Source organism: Hemibagrus wyckioides, linkage group LG09 (genome assembly GCF_019097595.1).
Source record: "Hemibagrus wyckioides isolate EC202008001 linkage group LG09, SWU_Hwy_1.0, whole genome shotgun sequence".
Classification (NCBI taxonomy): domain Eukaryota; kingdom Metazoa; phylum Chordata; class Actinopteri; order Siluriformes; family Bagridae; genus Hemibagrus; species Hemibagrus wyckioides.
In genome coordinates, this window is record NC_080718.1 from 4747461 (window position 1) to 4769585 (window position 22125).

General features: G+C 42.3%; 1 protein-coding gene across 4 annotated transcripts in view; it reads right to left on the reverse strand.

Annotated features, from left to right (window-relative positions):
* Positions 1-22125, reverse strand: part of ccdc85ca (coiled-coil domain containing 85C, a) — a 42928-nt gene that overhangs the window by 15017 nt on the left and 5786 nt on the right. For 2 of the 4 annotated variants that reach the window (XM_058399209.1, XM_058399207.1), the window contains exon 3: positions 965-1041. In XM_058399209.1, coding sequence (XP_058255192.1) covers positions 965-1041 — 77 coding nt within the window. Of the gene's footprint in view, positions 1-964; positions 1045-22125 lie in introns of all 4 variants that reach the window. The other 2 variants (XM_058399208.1, XM_058399206.1) reach the window with 1 other exon arrangement.

A 22125-nucleotide genomic window follows, 5' to 3' on the forward strand; every position in this document is an offset into this window, starting at 1 on the left:
TGAAGAAACCATCTAAACCTGTGAAACGTCTGACCAATCAGAATCGAGAATCCAGCAGCGCTGTGGTTTAAAATACACATCAATCTAACGCTTTTCAGGCTTTTGGTCGCACGTGAAAACCAGCGACTCGGGGGTTAATTCCGTTTCTCTTCACTTGTGGCCATACTGCGGCCGTACTGGAGTTCCAGTGGATTCTGGAATCCATAGAGTTTCCATTAAAACCATTTCTCCGAGTCGTCTGTCATGCTGCGGTGTTTCTGACGCCAAGTTTTCTTTTGAAATGTGTGATCAAATAAGAAGAAGAAGAAAATTTCCTTCATTTTCGAAACCTCAAATGCACGAGTGTAACGTGGCTAATCATTACATATGCGTGTGTGTGTGTGTGTACACCGATCAGGCATAACATTATGACCACCTGCCTAATATTGTGCTGGTCCCCCTTTTGCTGCCAAAACAGCCCTGACCCGTTTAGGCATGGACTCCACTAGATCCCTGAAGGTGTGCTGTGGAATCTGGTACCGAGATGTTAGCAGCAGATCCTTTAAGTCATGTAAGTTGCGATGTGGGGCCTCCATGGGTACTTTATAGGGTACTTACAGGACTTAAAGGATACTTTTGATAGATACTGACCACGGCAGACACACTTCACAAGAGCTGCAGTTTTGGAGATGCTCTGATCCAGTGGTCTAGCCATCACAATTCGTCAAACTCGCTCAAATCCTTACGCTTGTCCATTTTTCTTGCTTGTAACACATCAACTTTGAGGACAAAATGTTGACTTGCTGCCTAATATATCCCACCCACTGTCTAATATAGACAGTGCCTAATATATGCCTAATATATGCCTAATATATCCCAACAGGTGCCATGATGAGGAGATCATCAGTGTTATTCACTTCACCTCTCAGTGGTCATAACATTACGCCCGATTGGTTTACGTGTGTAGGTGTACATCATCTCTCACCTGGGAGAAAATCTGCTTGTTTTCATCCTCCAAAATCCGGACTTTCGTCTCCAGCTGACGGACGTAATTTGAGGAATCTGCTGAAATGAAAAAGCAGAAACACGGTTAATCTCAGCTCTGAAGCCCGGCATCCACGCATTCGTCCATCTAGACGTGTGTGTACAGCGTGTACGACACCGATTACTCCGCTCTTCACCGAAGGAACGCATTTACACCATTACCATCTGGTTTCAGCGTAATCCCTACAGTTCAGACAAACTGTATTAGTGCACAGAATTCTCCCAGAGCAATCTGGTGGTTCGAGACGTGAGATAATCCGAAAATTACACCTAATCCCGTGTCCTGGAACTCTGAGACAAAAAAAAACACGAAGAAAGGATGTAATGAAGCAGAAAGGCTCACTGAGGAAAAACCCAAAACAAGGGAAATAAAAAAGACTTATGATTCAAATAAATAAGCTCGTTTTGTGAAGTGTGAAGTGGGTGGAGCTTAAAGAAAGTTTAAGATGATGTGATGATTTTTTTATTATTATTATTTAATAATAATAAAATGATGTTCTCTCAAATGATGTAAACGAATGATTAGACGATGAATCCACTGAATAAAAAAAAAGACTAAAGTGTAAAACCTTATATATATAGATGTATATAAAGCTGGAGAGGGGGCGTGGCTCCATCGAGCTCTGTGGGTGTGTGTGTGTGTGTGTGTGTGCGTGCGTGCGTGCGTGTTACACTGCATTCTCGGCATACGTGTCCTGACCTCGCTATCTGAGCGTGATGAAGAACTCTGAGGTTGGAGAAGATCGTGACCCGAGTCACACACCCTGTTTCCCGCTCACAAACACACACACACACACAGCTTTAAGTGTAAATACAACACTATATATTTTATTATTTCTTTTAGTTGCCAATGTTCTTTCAACACAACCCACCCCCATCAAAGCTGTACAGCCGAGTGCAAAAGTTTGTGCCCCCACATCCAGAATGTTCAGAATCATGTATTATTTTTTTTTAAAGACGCAAGTGTGTGAGGGCCGTGTGTTAAATTGTGTGTGTTGGATTGAAGACCTCATAGTGACAGCATGAGTCATCTTCAGGGTCAAACTCCTGCTGCTGCATTCTTTTACACACACACACACACACACACACACACACTTTGTATCCCACTACGCCCTTCCTGTCTATCTTCACGCCTAATTAGCTCAATTCACGAGTCATTCTCTTTAACGCTTTCTCTCTCTGTCTCTCTTTCTTGGTCTCTCTATCTCTGTGTCTAATTCTCCCTCTATCCGTCTCTCTCTCTGTCTCTTTCTCGGTCTTTCTTTCTGTCTCTCTGTCTCCATCTCTCTCTCTGCCATAAATCCATCAGACTCACACCTGTCCCCGAACGCTCTCTCTCTCTCTCTCTCTCTCTCATACCCATCGAGGTCACGCCCGTCCTCCTCCTTTCAAACAGGGCTCGTCTTTAACTTTTTACGAGCAATAAAACACACGTGACGGCCCTTCGCTCCCCGCATATAAAACCCCGGCTGTTGCACACATCTCGTCTCGATCGCTCACCTCGGCGCTCGGCTACCAGCAGGTGTCAGTAACATCGCAGGCACGTTTAGAAAGCCCTCACGAATGCCAGAATCACAGGGGACGGTTTTAAAAGAGCCATTAACACCGTAACACTTTCACAGAGAGAGGAGTGTGTGTGACAAACAGCTGCTAAATAGCTTCTCCTGGCGAAGGATAGAATCTGATCTCAGTAAGCAGAAAGGTTGAGAGAGCTAGGAGCGGATTTCTTCCAGAGCACACAAAGAAAAGTATTAATGAAATAAATGCAACTTTTGTCTGTTTAAGATTACAATTAGTGCTGTGTTTTTTTTAACGTCTGCTTACAGAAAATGTCTCCATCATCTGTGATTTTTTTTCCTCCTTATTAACTGGTTCCTCCCTCCGTCCACGTCAATATGAAGAAGCTGTTGCAATAGAAACAATAAAGCATTCGATCGATGTGATTTGGTCTGTCACAGAGAATCAGACATTTCTTAACAGCACTTCTATTTCTCAAGCTCAGGGGTGGGGCTTAACTCCATTTCACCGTGCCTTGGGTGCCTTGAGTGAAGACGGATGAAATCCTCTTTGCCTTCCTCGTGACTCTCTAATCTAACTCAAGTACATCTGATCAGCTGACCTGGAGAGGATTAGAGGAGCCGACGTCCCAGCAGGCTGGGCCGGCCGGGGGCCGAGAGCGCCGACCTCCCGCCGCTCGTCTGCAGAGGAACAGAACGGAGAGCATGCTGAGAGAAACGCCCTCTCCTCGTGTTTTCGAGCTCTTTCATCTCCGCAGGGCTGCGACGCAGTAAAATAAATAATATTTTTTTTCAAATCACGCGGGTTTATCTGTGTTTTGCTTTGTTTCGGACGCTCCGTGGGACTCGGATAACCTCGGAGTCGTCATCACAATGGAGCGCTCGTCCGCATTGTGTCTCATTTCCATTGTTGACGATGGGAAACAGCCAGGATTAGACGCTTAAGCTCGGAGTATCACGCACACAAACAGCACAATGAGAGACGGGAGTGACTCGGGTGGCGGGAGCCCAAACCCGACTCTTTAACTACAATTCAAATTACAATCTAGAGTTCTTTCTGTAGCCTTTTATCAGGCGTCCTGTGTGTAATTACCTTCGGTCAGACAAGACTGCACATGAATCGGCCTCGGCTACAGATATTTGCTGTGTAATGATGGATGTTTATGGAGTTAAGGTTGCTTTGGGACATCATATCATTCGCTTAATATTTCTCTCTCGTTACAGAGGTCCGTTAGGTCGAATAAACGTTCAGTGATCGTGGTGCTAATTTGTAGGATTGTGCTATTTTTGCAGTGATGTTACTTTACACACCTGAGACTCTGCTCAGCTAGTCACCCGACAGTGGTGTTAGCATGAAATTTAAAACTTTGAATGCGGACCTGTTCAAGCTGGATGTCGTGATCCAGCTTGAACAGGTCCGCAAGAGATGACGTGAGTGTTAAATAGGAAACTGTGTAATTGTGAACAAACAAATAGGCAAAAATAAACAAACAAACCTCAGATCTGATTGATTAGATGAGGAACTAAATATCAGATTCTAAAACTAAAGCCAAAGAATCCTGATCTAAGCGAAAAAGATGTTACGTTGGAAGTCTATTAACCAATCCAAAAACAGGAAGTGAGGCAATATCTTCGCTTTGATGTAATATAAATGTCATAAAGGAACAAGTGCTGATGGTTTTTTTGTCAACAGGTGCTTGGCCCCCTTAATCACTGCTTGCAGTGGTATAAACAGAAACCTAACACAATCCGTTTCCCAAACGGATCGAAGCTAACGGGAAACTACGCAAGAAAAAGAGGCTTAGACAGAGACGAATATCACCGTAGTACAGTTTCACAAAGGCTCGAGTTAAATGGAGAGACAGCGGGGTGGAGGACAGCCTTGAAAGAGATAAAGAGAAAGAGAGAGAGGGGAAAGAAACAAACACAAGCACAGCGTCTCTGTATTTGTGTCGCTGCTATCGTCAGCGAGCGGCTTTGACTTAATTAGAGAGACAGCGGGGTGTGGGATGGCCTCGGACAACGTCTCTCTTCATCACATCACGTCTCGTGTTGTATCGGAGCCCTGACCTACTTACGGCTCTGCGCTTTTGTTCCTCCCGCTTGACACGAACCAACGTTAAACAGCACGCTAGTCATCGCCTGATACCGCAAAGATGATTAGCATACTGAAAGAAGAAATTTCTCAGATCTTATATTTTTAGAAATGGAGAAACTGGGAGGATCACCAGCATCATCATTTCATGGAATAAGATCACAGGAAATGACTTTTTTTAAAAAAAGATGCTAGTGCTCATGTTGCTGTAATTCTTTTTGTGTTGTTAAAAAATGGACAATGTTTTAGCGCCAAATTGATGCTATTTTAGGATCTATTTCTAGAACCGGACATGTTCTATTCCTCTAATATACTACAGTGATCTTACAGGGGTTGGACAATGAAACTGAAACGCCTGGTTTTAGACCACAATAATTCATTAGTATGGTGTAGGGCCTCCTTTTGCGGCCAATACAGCATCAATTCGTCTTGGGAATGACGGATACAAGTCCTGCACAGTGGCCAGAGGGATTTTGAGCCATTCTTCTTGCAGAATAGTGGCCAGGTCACTACGTGATGCTGGTGGAGGAAAACGTTTCCTGACTCGCTCCTCCAAAACACCCCAAAGTGGCTCAATAATATTTAGATCTGGTGACTGTGCAGGCCATGGGAGATGTTCAACTTCACTTTCATGTTCATCAAACCACTCTGTCACCAGTCTTGCTGTGTGTATTGGTGCATTATCATCCTGATACATGGCACCACCTTCAGGATACAATGTTTGAACCATTGGGTGCACATGGTCCTCCAGAATGGTTCTAACCCTAGTCCTTGGCAGTGACGCGCCCATCTAGCACAAGTATCGGGCCTAGGGAATGCCATGATATTGCAGCCCAAACCATCACTGATCCACCCCCATGCTTCACTCTGGGCATGCAACAGTCTGGGTGGTACGCTTCTTTGGGGCTTCTCCACACCGTAACTCTCCCGGATGTGGGAAAGACAGTGAAGGTGGACTCATCAGAGAACAATACGTGTTTCACATTGTCCACAGCCCAAGATTTTCGCTGCTGGCACCATTGAAACTGACGTTTGGCATTGGCAAGAGTGACCAAAGGTTTGGCTATAGCAGCCCGGCCATGTACATTGACCCTGTGGAGCTCCCGACGGACAGTTTTGGTGTAAACAGGAGAGTTGAGGTGCACATTTAATTCTGCAGTGAGTTGGGCAGCTGTGGTTTTATGTTTTTTGGATACAATCCGGGTTAGCACCCGGACATCCCTTTCAGACAGCTTCCTCTTGCGTCCACAGTTACTCCTGTTGGATGTGGTTCGTCCTTCTTGGTGGTACGCTGACATTACCCTGGATACCGTGGCTCTTGATACATCACAAAGACTTGCTGTCTTAGTCACAGATGCGCCAGCGAGACGTGCACCAACAATTTGTCCTCTTTTGAACTCTGATATGTCGCCCATAATGTTGTGTGCATTGCAATATTTTAAGCAAAACTGTGCTATTACTCTGCTAATTAAACCTTCACACTCTGCTCTTACTGGTGGAATGTGCAATCAGTGAAGACTGGCCACCAGGCTGGTCAAATTTAGCCATGAAACCTCCAACACTAAATTGGCCAGTGTTTCAGTTTCATTGTCCAACCCCTGTATATCCATGTTATTCAACATCGTTGCTTAATAAGCCTCTCTTTGTTTTTTTTATTTCTTTCTCCACTAATAAGTGTTACAGCTTTACCTCGGACTGTTACGAAGCACTGACACTGGAGACTCCTTCCTTAAACGTAACAGATACATACACTGATCAATTATAGATCGATTATAACCTAATATTTGATGCCTACAAATAAATGTTTGATTTTGTGACACACACAGAGAACCGTTCTGTCCAAAAAGCTTGCCCTAAGCAGCCGAAGATTACTGATCAATTACACAGACAGAAAGGATTATTAAATAAAAACTGAATATTTAGTAAACATCTGTTACGTCACATCTTAAGCACCAGTGTGACCAGAAGATTCAGGATTCAGATGAATGTATGAAAAGAAACTCCTTTTCCACTGCAGCTTTCCATCAAACCCCAGTCCTGGATTCAATAAAACTCTCGTTAGCGTCGCTATCCGACCCGCTGCTGAGATCATACAAGGACATATATATACTGTAAAAACAAACGTGCCGAACGTGGACGGCGCAGAGGAATGACGGAGGCCCAGGACCCAGTTAAATTAATCCAAGATGTGGAAGTGGGGCTGAACAAACAGTGGTGTATTGTTGCCATCTCTCTCTCTCTCTCTCTCTCTCTCTCTCTCTCTCTCTCTCTCTCTCTGGTGTTAAGCATTTCCTCCTGAAACCTGAAGCTGTGTGACTTTCACTTGGCCTGGTTTCAGTCAGCGGCGTCCACTACTCCAGCTCTCCTGCAGCTCGCTGATTGCTCTACATACTGAATCCATCAGATCTGAAGAGAAGGAGTGGAGACTGATCCCTGGGCCTCACTGGAGAACAATCAGACTCTACGATCAAACAGAAATCTTCCTTTTTCGGAGTGCGGTGAATAAAATCCGATCTTACGATCTTTTCAATTCTCGCGGTCCGACTGACCAATTAAAAAAAGTCCTCTTTCTCTCTATGTACTTCCTTCGACATCCTGCATCGGTCAAACAGACACGCCGAAATCTTTGCGTATGTTATTGGCTGGTTGACAGTTTTTTGTGTCATGTGTTATCCATCATAGTGATGCGATGATACGAAAACAAAAGTGCTTGGCCCCCTGAGTCGCTTCTTACAGCTAAATTTCTGTAATGGAGTGTTTTGTTAGATGTCTCTACAACAATTATAAAATAAAACCCAACTCTCCTCCTTTGACTGATACAAAATGCTAAAACCGGAGACTCCTTCCAAACGGTCGCCCCTGCAAACAAGTCCCAGAACCAGCATCTGAGCCACTTTAGTGAAAACGGACTCACTGACCAATCAGAATCGAGAACTCTACAGCACACACACCAATAAATAAATAAGTAAATAAATAAATAAATAAACTCAGCTCTGCTCTTGACAACTTGAGTTCTCACCAAGCAACATGAGATAACATGACATTCCACAAGAGTTTAATCTGTTAATCTGTAAAAAAAAATAAAAAAAATAAAAAAAAAAAATAAATAAAAACCCCAGGTGATGCTATCTGACGGCGTATCAACTCGGACTCGCATTCTTCAGTTCTGTTAAGATCGTCTTCTTTCCAAAACCCAGGCCGCTGCACCTGAGCGGTCTGCTTCTGAAATCTGCTTTCACAAGACAGAGAACCATACAGGCTATTTTTACGACTCAATAAGAGTGCTTCGTTCCGGGTCGGCCCTGACCCTGGGGTTTAGATGCAGGTACAGATAGAACACCTCGAACTTGATAAAAGATTAGCATGACGTCGGTTTGTCATGACGGTAGCATGACATCGGACGTCAGTTTAATCTAGCTCTCAGTAAGGTGTGCCGTATGCGGCAAGTGTTTATGCGAGTGCCGGCTCTCTCGCAGGCCTGGTTCTAATGACACTCAGAGCTCTCGTTCCGGCGACTTCCTGTGAAAGGAGCGGGAGAGCTGAGGGAGTTCAGATTGCACAAGCTCAGCGGGAGAAAGAGCAGCTCCAGCTCATTTCAATCATTAACTGCAGTATAATGATATCCGCCCATCTCTCTCTCTTTTTCTGTGTCTCTTTATTCCTTCTTTCTCTCTCTCTCTCTATTCTTTCAGTCTCAGTCTCTCTCTCTTTCCGTCTCTCTCTCTCTCTCTCTCTCTCTCTCTCTCTCTCAGTTCTTTCAGTCTCTCTCTCTCTCTGTCTCTCTATTCCTTCTTACTTTCTCATTCTTTCTGTCTCTATTCTTTCAGTCTCTCTCTCTCTCTCTCTCCCATCCTTCTTCACTCTTTCAGCCTCTCTCTCTCTCTCTCTCTCTCTCTCATTCTTTCTGCGCTCTGGCTCTCTTTTCTTTCTCAGTCTCTCTCTCTCTCTCCCTCTCCCTCTATTCTTTCATTCTCTCTCTCTCTCCTTCATTCTTTCTGTTTCTCTCTCATTCTCTCTCTCTCTCTCTCTCTCTCTCTCTCATTCTTTTTGTGGCTTTCTATTCTTTCATAGTCTCTCTCTCTCTCTCTCTCTCTCTCTCTCTCACATTTACTCACTCACTCTTTCTCTGCATCTCTATTCTTTGAGTCTCTCTCTTTTCTCTCTCTCTCTCTCTCTCTCTCTCTCTCTCTCTATCTATCTATCTGTCTCACAGAAAAGTTCCAAAAAAACCAAACTCTTCAAAGTAAATGATATCAAACCCATTTCTGCTCTCTGAGACACTCTGAGTGCTTGTTCATCTAAAAAGCAGCTCAGATTTGATATTTAAGCAGTAAAATTCAGTGTAAGGTTCTCCAACAGAGGGAAAAACACGTCTAAAACACACTGGAAGCCGACATTTTAGATCAGACTCACAGCCTGAACATCATTCGGTTCTTTATACTGATCGAAAACATCTCATAAGTCAGTGGTATGAAAAGCAATATTTCTGGTTTAAAAAGGCTTTATTTTAGTGTGTCTAGAAAACCTCCTGATCCGTATTCAAGATTCTGGCTGATTTTGCATTGCTGCACTGATTCCTATTAAAAGACGCTTCACTTCCATCCCTCTGCTTTCACTGCTGCCTCCTGCGGCTTTATTTCATTAAAGAAATGTCACTGGATAAATACAAAGACGCGATTATTCAAGCTTATCAGATGGACGAGTCGCGCAAAGAACGTAACGGAACGATAAACAAACGACACGAGTGATGAATTAGCGCGCGTTAATAACCCTCATAACTCTCACATCTCTGAGATCGTGAACTTTTTCTCACGCCGTGACATTTAAAAGTCGAACAGGATCCGTGTTGGGCAAGAGAGAGAGAGAGAGAGAGAGAGAGAGAGAGAGAAAAAGAGAGAGGGAGATGGAGGGAGAGAGAGAGAGAGAGAGAGAGAGAGGGAGGCACACGTGAGACCGCGATGGAGCGTCCACTCATGTTACACGGCCTGTGGGAGCATCCGAATGTCAACAAATCTTTATCCTGAAGATAAAACAGCCGTGGGGGCAGAAAGAGAAAGAAAGAGAGAGAGAGAGAGAGAGAGAGAGAGAGAGAGGGAGGAAAAGAAGAATATGATTGAGGAGAACTCAGGGTGTGTGCTGTGTCCTTGTGCAAGCTGCTGTCACTACTCATCTCTTTTAGCACTAGGAGACGGTGAGAGAGAGAGAGAGAGAGACATGCATAACACTACCACCAACAGCAGGTACACACACACACACACACACATTCTCTCTCTCTCTCTCTCTCTCCCCCCCTCTCCCACTCTCTTTGTCTCCCTCTCTCTCTCTCCACCCCCCCCTCTCTGTCTCTATGTCTCTCTCTCTCTCTCTCTCTCTCTCACACACACACACACACACACACACACACACACCCAGATCTGTAATAACAGCAGCCAGAATCAGCTTGGTTCCTCCTGCGGGCAAAAAAAATTGACCCGAACTCGTACTTCCTATTGTTTGGACGAGAGAGCCTTGCTTTCCACTGACCTCATAACCGTACTCTGATGAGATTGAACATGGAGCAGTGCTCCGAGAGGCGGCTGGACTCGGCTCTCCGTTAGTTCTCCGTTCGCTCTGATTTAATCGGGTTAACTGGAAGCAGAGTGTGTTTTATAATAACAAGGCGAATTGATTGGTTCTGTCGGAGCTGCACTAGATCTTACTTTATTACCGGTTGTGGAGAATCGCCGTGCTGTGCCTCGCCTCGTCGTGCCAGGCAGAGATCGTGGAAAATGTGAATAAGGCGCAAAACGACTTTCTTATGGAAGTTAGCTTTGAAGTAAAGGCAAAAATATCCTACACAACAAAATCAACAAAGCCTGGTGTGATGAAGCGGCGTTCCATGGCGACCTTCCGCATTTTCCTAAAGTGTTTTATTTCTCTTTTTATATATAAGAGCAATTTCTGCGAAAAACATCACCTTTTGTCCTTTTAATGTTCACGAATCGACTTATCAGCTATGAAGAGTCGATCCTTTACCGGCTTCTTCGTTTATATCTTAAGTTAATAAAATAAACTGAAGCTTTGTATAGTGAATGATCTGTTACCATAGAAACCATGACAGATCACAACCACTGACATGTTACATGCGATGTTACGGAAAATGAATCAAGAATCATATGTGAAAACGATTCAATCGACTCCTAACCTGATTCCTTTACGACTCCGAGTGTCACGTTCATTCAGGCTAAAAAAAAAAAAAAAAAAAGCGCAGAACAGAAGGAACATGGTCAGGGAGTAAGTCGAGACGTCCAGCGCGTCCTTTCTACTAGACTGTAACATGACGCCCTGAGATACGACGTCAGGCTAATGAGCTTCTCCGTGCCGTGAGGTCTTAGGGTCAGTTTAAACAGAGACGCCATTTTATCCTCAAGAAACCTGTGATCATCTGGCAAGGAAGGAGAGATGGATGACGGACGATGATGATGAGGATGATTGTCTTTCTTTTTGGAGGCATTTATAAACCTCTAATGATCATTTCAAAGAATTGGAAGAAAAGTTTTGACTTGATTCTGATTTTGATGTTACTTTATTTTATTTTTTTTATTCGATTTAATTTCTTGATATTTTTGTTATTTGATGTTACTTTATTTTATTTACTTTTTATTTTATTCAATGTTATTTTAATTTTTTTTTTCCATTTTATTTGCTTATTTATTTTTTGTTATTTTATTTTTATTTTTTCATGTAATTTTATTTATTGATTTTTTTATGTTGTTTTATTTTGCTTTATTTTTATTTTATTTTATTTTTTTAATTTTTTTATTTTATTTGAGGTTCAGGTTGAATGATACAGTAGGTTTGCTTTTCCTGACTGGTTTACTGACAGATTGAAGACACACGCCTAGTTTGGAGAAAGCAGAGCAGATACGCCATCTCTGGCTTATCAGCTCTGCTATCTAAACACCTGAAGTGCTCAGGTGAAGAAAAAACACACGTTTTTTTAAGACAAAGAGTCTTGTGTAGGTTGGAATTAGAACAATGCCTCAATGAAAAATGAACTGTTTTGACTATTTCATCCTCACCAAACAATACCAGTTACATATTTCACATTGTTTTCCAGTCTAAAATGAACAACGTTAAAGCACAAGCATGAGCAACTCTGAGATTTCTCAGAAACTCTGAGCTGTGCTGTTACAGGAAAATAATCACCAGGATCATCAGGGTGGTGCGATGAAGCTTTAACAATAAAAAGCATTATGTGGTACTTTTTATCCGATTGTAGTTACATTTAAGGTCCACGAAGCCTGTTACCAGTTAGCATTGCGTCACAAGAAACGTAAACAAAACTCCTCGCAGCTTGACCTCTGGCACTGGAGACTCCTTCCATGGATTAGTTAAATAACCGTCTCGTTAAAATCATTTAAAAAACGTTTTAGAATTACAACCAGCTGCTGAAATCGAAAATTCAGCCAATAAATCACCACCACCTTCTGACCAATCAGATTACAGAATTGCTTTGTGGGGGAAAAAAAGCCAAACTTCCCAGAATGACCAAAGTTCAGATCAAACGAGAAGTTGTGTCTGGGAAATCTCCTTCCTGTTCCAGCTGTGTGTTCCAAAACACTCACACACACACACACACACACACGCAGGCAAGCGACCAAAACTAACTTGTGTGTTCTGTTTTTCTCGAAGCCGCTCACAAACAGAGACATATGTCTGGCAAAACATTATTATTTATCCTTGAGTAACAGCTGTGTCTCCAAAAACGGAGCACTGTGTGTGTGTTTGGAGTGAGTGTGCGATTCGTTTGCATCATTTCTCTCCAAATGATGAATTAAAACCGATAAAATAAATGGACACAATGATATGGGGAACGCAAAGGGGGCGGGGCTACGAAGTGGCACAGAGAAAACACTATAACAAATCCGGTGTATCCTGAGTGACAGATGTCTCGTACAATCGGAGGTAAGAATTCTATTCACAAACTATACCTACCTTTTCTGGTCAGTCTCAATTGTCCTTACGTCTAATTCTTCCCTCTGACGAGACATTGGTCACTCATGATCTACAGGTCCAGCAGTCTGCAGCAGTAGAAAGTGGATTGGTGTGGGTATGAACGCATCTCTGCTCTTATAGCGCTCCTTATATCCTTTAATCCGGAATAGTTTAGTCTTCCAGAACATTCCTGGTGTGTTTTTAGAGATGCTAAACTAATCTTTACTCCATGATACGCTATCAGTATATCCAACATCACGCCATATGAACGTCCTTCCTCACAGTAGCGATGAATGAACTCCATTTTCTTATAAAGGTAATTATATATGATTGATATTTTTTTTAAAGATTTAAAGTTGCGTATAGATTAATGGTTTATGGTTTAAAGTGAAGGCAGAACTCCACACATGTACAATAAATACAGTTAGATACACAATTTCCTACTTCCTGTATATTTTGAGAGACAGTTTTTTTTTTGTTTACATTTTTTTGTTATTTTGTTTACTGATTTGTTATTTTGTTTTTCTGTTGTTTTTTTACAGATTTGTTATTTTCAGATATGTTTTGGTTATGTTTTTTTGTTATTTTGTTTATGGATTTGTTATTTTGTTTACAGATTTGTAGTTGTTTACAGATTTATTTTGTTTACAGATTTCTTTATTTTATTTTTATATTTTATTATTTTTTTATTTGATGTTATTTTATTCCACTTTTATTTTTTTATTTTTTTGTGTGCGTGTTCATTTTTCTGGCCTGGACATAAGCTCCGCCCTGCTTCTTTTTTTTCCTTATAAGGCAACTTGACAATGCACTTAACCAAGAGGAAAGAAACTTTTATCAATGTTTTCATGTTCATTTCTAACCTCGATTTGTTATTTTGTTTACAGTTTTGTTATTTTGTTTACAGGTTTATTATTTTGTTTTGCATGTCTTGGCCACAGTAACTTAAGGATCGTTTATAAACATCAATAAGCCTCATTTCTGTGAACTTGGTCTCACTCCGGGACGCAGATTACAAACACACAAAATAAAAAAAAGAGACACTAATGTATTTCCTGAATGTGGTCGATAAGCCTTGTTTAGGCGGTATGAGGTGTTTGAGGTTGAGATCTTCCACCAATAGGAAGAAGGCGTAGCCGGGCCAATAGGAAGATTTCCCATGCTGTTCCTGGCTTTACGAGTGATGATAAGTAGAGCGTAGTCATGTTTTTTTTTTCTTATGTCTATGGTTAGAAGATTGTATAATCATCAGATAATCTGACACGGGGTTTGAACATTATCTCAGACAAGATGTTAGTACGATCTCGTGCTCTGTAACGAGCATTAATGTTAAATGAGGCAGAACTCAGGAACTGCGTCTTATCGGTGCTTCGTGGTTTGGGATTCTGTGAAAAACTTCAGACGTGAAAGAGAAATGAGGTTCTCACGAGTTTCCTAGTGGCTTCTTAGTTTCTTAGGAAGAGTTGTGTGTGTGTGTGTGTGTGTGAAGACACTCAGAGTGGAAGAACTAAAGCGCAGACAAACCCTTTAGTCAAACACTGGGGCTTGTTGCTAGGATACGTTCTTATCAATACCTTGGTATGCCATGTGTCTTGCTCGTGTGTTTCCCGTCCTCGCGCTCCGCCTCGCACTCTGCCTCGCGCTCTGCCTCGCTTCACTTTTCATTCTCCTGTTTATTTCCGAATCAGCTCCTTCAGATTCGGCTCTGCGCCAAACCCAACCACCAGACCTAAACATCCCGCGCGGTTGACTCGTCACGGGTGAGATACGTGTCTTTCATGCTAAACGAGTGCGAATCGTCACGGCGCAATCAGAGCTCTGTTTGAAGTCGGCCGTTATCATCTGGTGCTTGGACCCTTAATAACCTTAAAAATTATATAGATTATTTCCTAAATCTGATTGGTCAGAATTTGCATATGACCAGCTACGATTTTTGTTCTAACTTCAAGAAGAAGGAAAAAAAAGGAAGCTGGCGAGGGAACGACCGCTGATGGGGCTTGAGAACGTTACACGAATCCAAATTAAACTCTAAATGGATATCGGATGCTGTACAAAGCATCATAAAGTAAATAAACTGTAATCTTTGCCAGATTTCGGTGGTGTAAGGGGAATAAACCAATAAACCGTTATTGGAAAATAGTGCAGTCATATGTTCTTGCGTGCGTCTGATGATCACTTTCTAAACCTTAAAATTGTGATTTCATCAATAATCGTGAAGCCTTAAGGCGAGGAAGAAGAGGCGGAGAAAGGGGATGGGAACTTTTGCTGACTAAATAGAGTTGTTGCAACAAGATCAACAAACCTGTCCCCACCCTGCAAACTGGTAGTGTGAGTACTCCATTACTCACTCGGTTACTGACAGGTACTGGAGCCGATTGGATCGGCAGACATGTCTCCGGTGCCAAGATCAGGGTTTTTTGTTATCGGTCTTGTAATTGATTTCATTTCTAAGTAAGATGGTTGTGAAAACATCGAGACACAACATCGCGTGTAGGCGACAAGTACCCACATGACTCCGTATGTGAGCGGGGAGTGTGTTTGCGCTCCTTCATGTGTGCACTCGGAGGTTATGGAGAGATCTTGGACAGAGTTCAGTTGGGAAAATAGGAGGCTGTGAAAAGGGATTTTCAGTGCTGATAACACGGATGTCCAATTATCTTTTGAGCAAATTCCTGAAATGTCTCGGTGCAGGGCGTACCTGTCAGTCTGGGAAACATGACTCCCTAAAAGAGCTGCTTCTTTTGCCAAGATTTTTTTTGTTACTGTTGAAATATTATAGTTGAGCCAAACCTTATTGTTCGACTGAATAAAATAATCTTAATTAAGGAATAAAACAGGGCAAGGTGTAATGAAGTTGGAGTTGCTTTAACAACCTTCCATTAATTAAAGCACAAACTTTTCATCCATTTATAGTTACATTTCATGTTTTGGAACGGCCCTTATCAGACCTTCCTTTTTTTTGTCTCTCTAAAAATTAATCAAACAAAAACCTTTCAGCTTTACTAACTAACTTACAAAGTCGTCCATCATCGTTCACCTTATGGAAAACTGTTACTATGGAAACGGTGCATCAATATAAACCTTTGCACTAACATCAGAGCTGCTACTATAGAAAACGAATCAGCTTCTTCCGACCAATCGGAATGGAGTATTTGCCAGCGCTGTAGTACAAGCAAGAAGGATGAACACATTACTGCATTTTATTATTATTATTATAATCATTATAAAAGCTCATCTGGTTGCAAAGCGAATGTAATCCGTCATGCGTGAACGAACTAGATCCCTCCACCTAGCCAGCTACAACACGCTAAACTGCTGAAGTTCTCCTGAAGTGGCTCAAGGGCTGAGTTTTGTATCTGTACGTTGAATCGAAACGTCTGGTCAGGGCATGACGAGGGGCTCGTCTAACTTCAACACCAGTCAGGAAATGCTAAATGCCCCCAACAAATCTTAACAGCAGCCTGAAGGTGGTGTAATTAGACGGCTAAATATCTATGATATGCTGCACAGTTTGGAATGAGAGCATAGGTTTAATTCCTGGAAAGGAATTCCATGCATCTGATGCAATGATGCAACACGTCAAATATCTTCGATTTGTAGAACAGCTAGCTACTTCTGATTTTTAATAATCTCCAGAGCATTTTATTTGATGCAACTTTAAGACGCAATATAGACTTAATTACTTTTTTCCAAAATATATACAGATACATTATTGGTTTATATTGCCATGTGATATACATAATAAAAAGCTCGGAAACATCATGACTGTGTAGGCACTTGATTTTTTGGGTAAGATGGTGTGAAAAAGTAATTGCAAAACAATTCTACCAAAAAGATGCGTAAAAGCCATTTCCATGCTGATTAATAAATCAGCCTTGTTTTATATTATTCAAATCAAGGTTCCTTGGGCAAAATGGATGAAAAGACACTCGTCTATCACAGAAACTTTTAGAGAAAAAGAACAATGTAAGAAAAAAGTTCATGCTGCTGTTGAATAAGATTTTGCGTAAAAATAACTAAACCAAGCCTAATGCTGAACCAAAAGCCCAGTCCGCTGAGGCTGAAACGTTTCATTAAAGCACCTCCTGGCTTTTACAGCAAACCAGAATGATTGTGTTAGATTTTCCCCTCACGTGCTTGTTCATCATGTGCCTCCTACTAACTTCGCCCCAGAGCAGACCTCAGCCGAGCATCGCAAACCGCCTGGAGACTGTTTTTTTATCTCGTTACAGAAAGCTGAGTATGCCTGGAGGAAATGTGTGTGTGGTTATATAACCCACCGGGATAAACCTCAGCTTTACAAATAAGCAAAATGGAATAGTGAGCACCCGGAATAGTGGAGTAGCACTCACTAAAGCCTACTGAGACTTGGCAGAGAGACGGGAACAGGCTAATGGAAAGAGTAAGGGAATGTCAGGAGTCTAAAAGGTTTCACAAAACGTCCTTCTTATCAGCTGGGTGAAAAACAGAACCCCCAGTTTGCAAATAGTTGCAAGGTGATAAGAGCTTTGTGACAACTTTGAAAATAAAAGCAGTGACGGGATTGGTGAAGAGATGGAGGAAAATAGAGCGAGAGAGAAAGAGAAAGAGAGGGAGAGAGAAGATTCAGGAACAAGCCCAATGACGAATGAGCTCAGGCCTAAATAGGATGACGTTATGGCTCCATTCTCGGCGGTGGTCTTTGAATACCCCTTCCTCCTTTGTGCTTTGAACAATGCGGGTGGACAGATGGCCCCGGTCTAAACCGCCGGCACTCAGCCACTCTCAGACCCCCTAAAGACAACACACAGCTTCAACAACCCCATTTCCCCACTTCTGGAATTGACCAGGGTGGGGGTGTAAGTGTTTAATATGTTCTTGTGTTTGGATTTTTTTTTCCCTTCTACTAGAAGCGGAACAGCAAAATGTCTTTACTCAGCATTAATGTTTAAAGGCTCAATTGAATGTCTTTAATCAGAACGGTTATAACGAGGCCACTGGGACTTGAGCACAACAAAAGTGTAAAACAAAAATGGGTCAATTCTTTTTTTACCTTACCCTAGAATCCAAAAAAGGTGCACGAAACCTAGGTCATGCTTCCCATACATCTAAAAAAAACAGTACTGCTTTATGTCTCTTGATCCTACCAGATCTGTACCAATATATGTACAGTAGACATTTCCACACTTCCGTCTTACCCTAGGGATCAAATGATACCTCTTACTGGACCACCGACATACCCCCCAGATGGTGTTCCTCTATCTTGCATTATGTCGAGAACTGAAGCCAAAGCTCAGAAGAGTGAGTCATTAATAACCCGAGTAATTTCTCACCGTCTCAGTCAGCAGTTACTGCATCACAAGCTTAGACATGTGCAAGGTATAAAAACAGACATATATGAACAGTTAAACTCTGGAAGAGGCGGAGCGACGGATTAACGGATTTTCAGATTACAAACAGAAGCTAAACACTGGTCTAAGACGAGACGATTGCTTGCTTTAGTGGCCTTTTTGTGTCAGACAAATACAAATGTGTTGCCACTTGTCCGTCTTGAAATACACAAAAAAAACACAAATCTGTACTATCCAGATCCGGACCTGCACAGAGATCCATTTACAATCCAGTATACGAGACAACCATAAGGCAAGCCCAAAATAAAATCTGCTGAGGGAGTCTTGTCTAAAATCGAAAATTGCATTCAATCCTTTTAGTTTGACGGGATCGAATTAAAGAACACAATCCACGAACCCTGTTAGAGAGCTCAGAAATAGATCTGATAATAGAATTCCGCTATTTGATGATGGGGGAAAATGAAATCTATACGTTATAGTCCTCAAGGACACTTAGCCCTTAGGTTTTATGCTGAGCTCATGTTTACAGAGTGAAGATGAACACTGACCTTGTCGAGACCAGCACTTCGACCTGGTCCGGAACACACCTCCATCTGACCCTCCCAATTTAACCCAGAAACCAAAAGAAACCACTTGTCCCATGACCACTGCGGGTGCAGCTATCTAGACTCTGTACCCTAAAACCTCAAAGATACCCTAAAGTATCCCCTAAGGTACCTATTTTATGCTTCAGTCTTACCCCAGAACTCAAACACTGCATATTGCTTCCCTTCAGGGTATTCCCAGAACCCGAAGGTAGTGCTTTCTACCCTTCGAGTGTACCTCAGAACCCAAAGGTACCTCTTTCTACCTTTCCAGTTTAACCCAGAACCCTAAGTTACCTCTTGCTACCCTTCTAGTGTACCCCAGAACCCACTGTTTCTACCCTTCCAGTGTACCTCAGAACCCAAAGTTTCTACTCTTCCAGCGTACCCCAGAACCCAAAGTTTCTACTCTTCCAGCGTACCCCAGAACCCAAAGTTTCTACTCTTCCAGCGTACCCCAGAACCCAAAGTTTCTACTCTTCCAGCATACCCCAGAACCCAAAGTTTCTACTCTTCCAGCGTACCCCAGAACCCAAAGTTTCTACCATTCCAAAGTTTCTACCCTTCCAGTGTACCCCAGAACCCAAAGTTATCTCTAATTACCCATCCAGTTTAACCCAAAACCCAAAGGTGGAGCTTTCTACCCTTACAGTGTACCCCAGAACCCCCAAGTTATCTATTTCTACTTTTCCAGTGTACCCCAGAACCCAAAGTTATCTTTTTCTACCTCTCCAGTTTAACCCAGAACCCAAAGATACCTCTTTTTACCATTTTATCTTTAACACTGCTTCTTAGTCAAGGGCTAGATGCTGCCTCTTTCTCCATCTTGCTCCTAAGCCTCAAAAGGTTGAAAGACACATTTTGTTCTCCTCCATCTTACACAAGAAACAAAAGCTACCTCTCAGTATGCCATCATCACACCCCACTTCTTGTGCCTTCATCTTACACCCTAATATTATGTAAATAAGAAACCCAGAAAATACATCACTCTCATCAATATGCCTGAAAGGCATCACTTTCTAACCCTCCATCTTACCACATGACCCCAAAGCCACCTCTTCTTATCTCTCCATCTTATTTCATCATGGCTCAAAAGCTACTGACTACTTCATACTACCTCATGATGTTCCCCATGATGTTCCACTTCTGTGGGTGACCTCAGCTTGTACTTCCCACATCATAAACTTAGGAATGTAGTAAAAGGATGAGAGTGCAAGTTAGGGAGAGTGAGAGAGAGACTGAATCACCCTAGTGTCATGAATAATGAATTCAAACTGGACAGACTTTCTTCAGCGACAGTGGACAGAAATGGAAAGTTCATACCCAAGCTGCTATGTGTGATTTAATTTATTGAGTGTTGAATCAATTCCACAGACTCTGAGACAGGCTTAACCAGTCTCCCAACGGCAGGTGTTTCTGCAGAAAGTGAAGGAATTCATGACCTGTATCTTGGTCCATTCACAACGAAACCATGCAGAACTTGCTTTATTGTTGTCGGGGAATGTAGAAACTCCAGGTCTGCCAGCCTTCTGCAAACTTCCTTTGAACTTGAATAATTAGCATGAACCATTAATGTCACCAGCCATACCAATCCACACCGTTTTCAATCACGCTAATTTCAATCAGACCTCACATATGAGCTCGTCCATTTGGACGACCGCTAAACTGTCCACAAGGTTACACGAGTTGCAAATTCCTAGCAAATGCGATCATGCGAGTGTTAAATGTGCACTTTCTGCCTCAATGCCCCTCAGCCTGTAATTATTAGCTCACAGTGCCAACACTAGCAAAATCTCGCTAGTAATCTTCAAGCTTGTCCATTCAGCATAAGCAGATATCCAGCCCAAGTCTGACCTGTCTGACCTCGGCTTTAAACTTCATCTAAATAAACAAGGTCACTGACTTGGGGGTAGGGGGTGGGTTATTTACACACCAAATTACTTGTTTAGAAATGCAACAGATTTGATTTAAAAGATTAACGGTCGAAGAGCATCTTCATACATCACCGAATGCCTAATAAACAACGTTCCGAATATCATCTAAAAACAATGTGGTCAAGCAGCCTTGTTTTATAAAAGATCTCAAACACACGAATAAACATTCCAGAATTCTTCTAAACTATCTTCTAAAGTTCAACCTTCAACCTAGATTGGACTTGCCAGTAGGACACCGCTACCCAAGGACCGAAAATCCTGGCTACATTCTCAGAAATCCGTCCCATCAAACCTCTGGCAGCTAGCTATCTCCTGCTACTAATCTGGATCCTGTCCAGACCTCCAGACCTCAACAAGCACGAGCATTATCACCACTACGCCGTTCCCTCGTCGTCTCTCAAAGCCACAAATCACTACACGGAGAAAGAGCGAGACAGCAAGAGAGAGAGAGAGAGAGAATTACAATGTAGGCCAAGAGCATCCCGGTGACACAACAGGCGGACCGTGGGATTTTTCCGCTGGCCAAAAGAAGCTGAAGCGGATCACCTCGTCGAAATTTGCATCTTAATAAAAACGTATAGGAGAGCTCATACGAAGAGGGAGCCGTTTCCCGTCAGAATGGTGAGCTTGGAAAGTTGTATACGGACGTTCTGTAAAAGTCCATCGCTCAGAGATTCATGAGCTCTGACAAGTGGTTCTGGGTCTGTTGTCTCAGGAGAGCTGTTAGTAACAGCCCGAGGCATGGAGTCAGGGAGGGCCCAATTACAGGGCCATTTAAACCCAAATCTGGCCAGACCACCTCACAAGCTCACACGCCTTTGTCAGATTATTATTATTTTCTTTCTTTCTTTTTTACGAGGCAATCCACAGCAGCAGGGAATATGCAATAACCTCATTAAACTGCCTTCAGTAGAGGTTCTGTGTTGCGGCTGAGAAAACCCACACTCCATATCGAATATCTTTTGCTATGGGTGTTTCAAAGAAAAAAAAACAAAAACGTGACTAAACAAGTAACAACAAGCGGAGTTAAACGCTCCGGCGCTGGTTGATCCGACAAGGAGAATTCCCAAGCGGACAATTTCAATTACTTTTATCACTTTTGAGGCTGAAGGACTTTTTCAGACAAACAAGATAAATCACGATGAGCGTTGTTAAGACCGATGAGACATTTACTCGGGTAATTTAATTGCGATAATTATACCCTATTACACACACACACAAACTGATGTTCCTTCGGATGAGTCGTAGCAGCCATTTTTAAAGGCTAAATGTGTTTCATTGTGTCATGGTCGTAAATTGGATTAACCGCATGACTCGATGACGATGAAGGGTCATGAGAGACCAGAGTAAAGTTCTTTCACTCGACGCATGGGAAAGCCGGACAGTGTAAAGTGACCCTGGCGTGACCCCCAAGCGTAGTCTCTAACCTATAGACAGCCTGCGGGGGGGGCCTGTGTCTTTTCAGTGGCAGCAAGAGTCACTGTTTTACATGTCAAAGGAAGTGATAAATCTGAAAGCACCATAAACAGCAATAACCCACTGGAGTTTATATATATATAAAAATTTGTTATAAAACTGATACAAAAGAAATACCTGTCATATGGGGATGAGGCAATACGACAAAAATATCATATACTATATATCAATACTTTTTCGTGATATGGA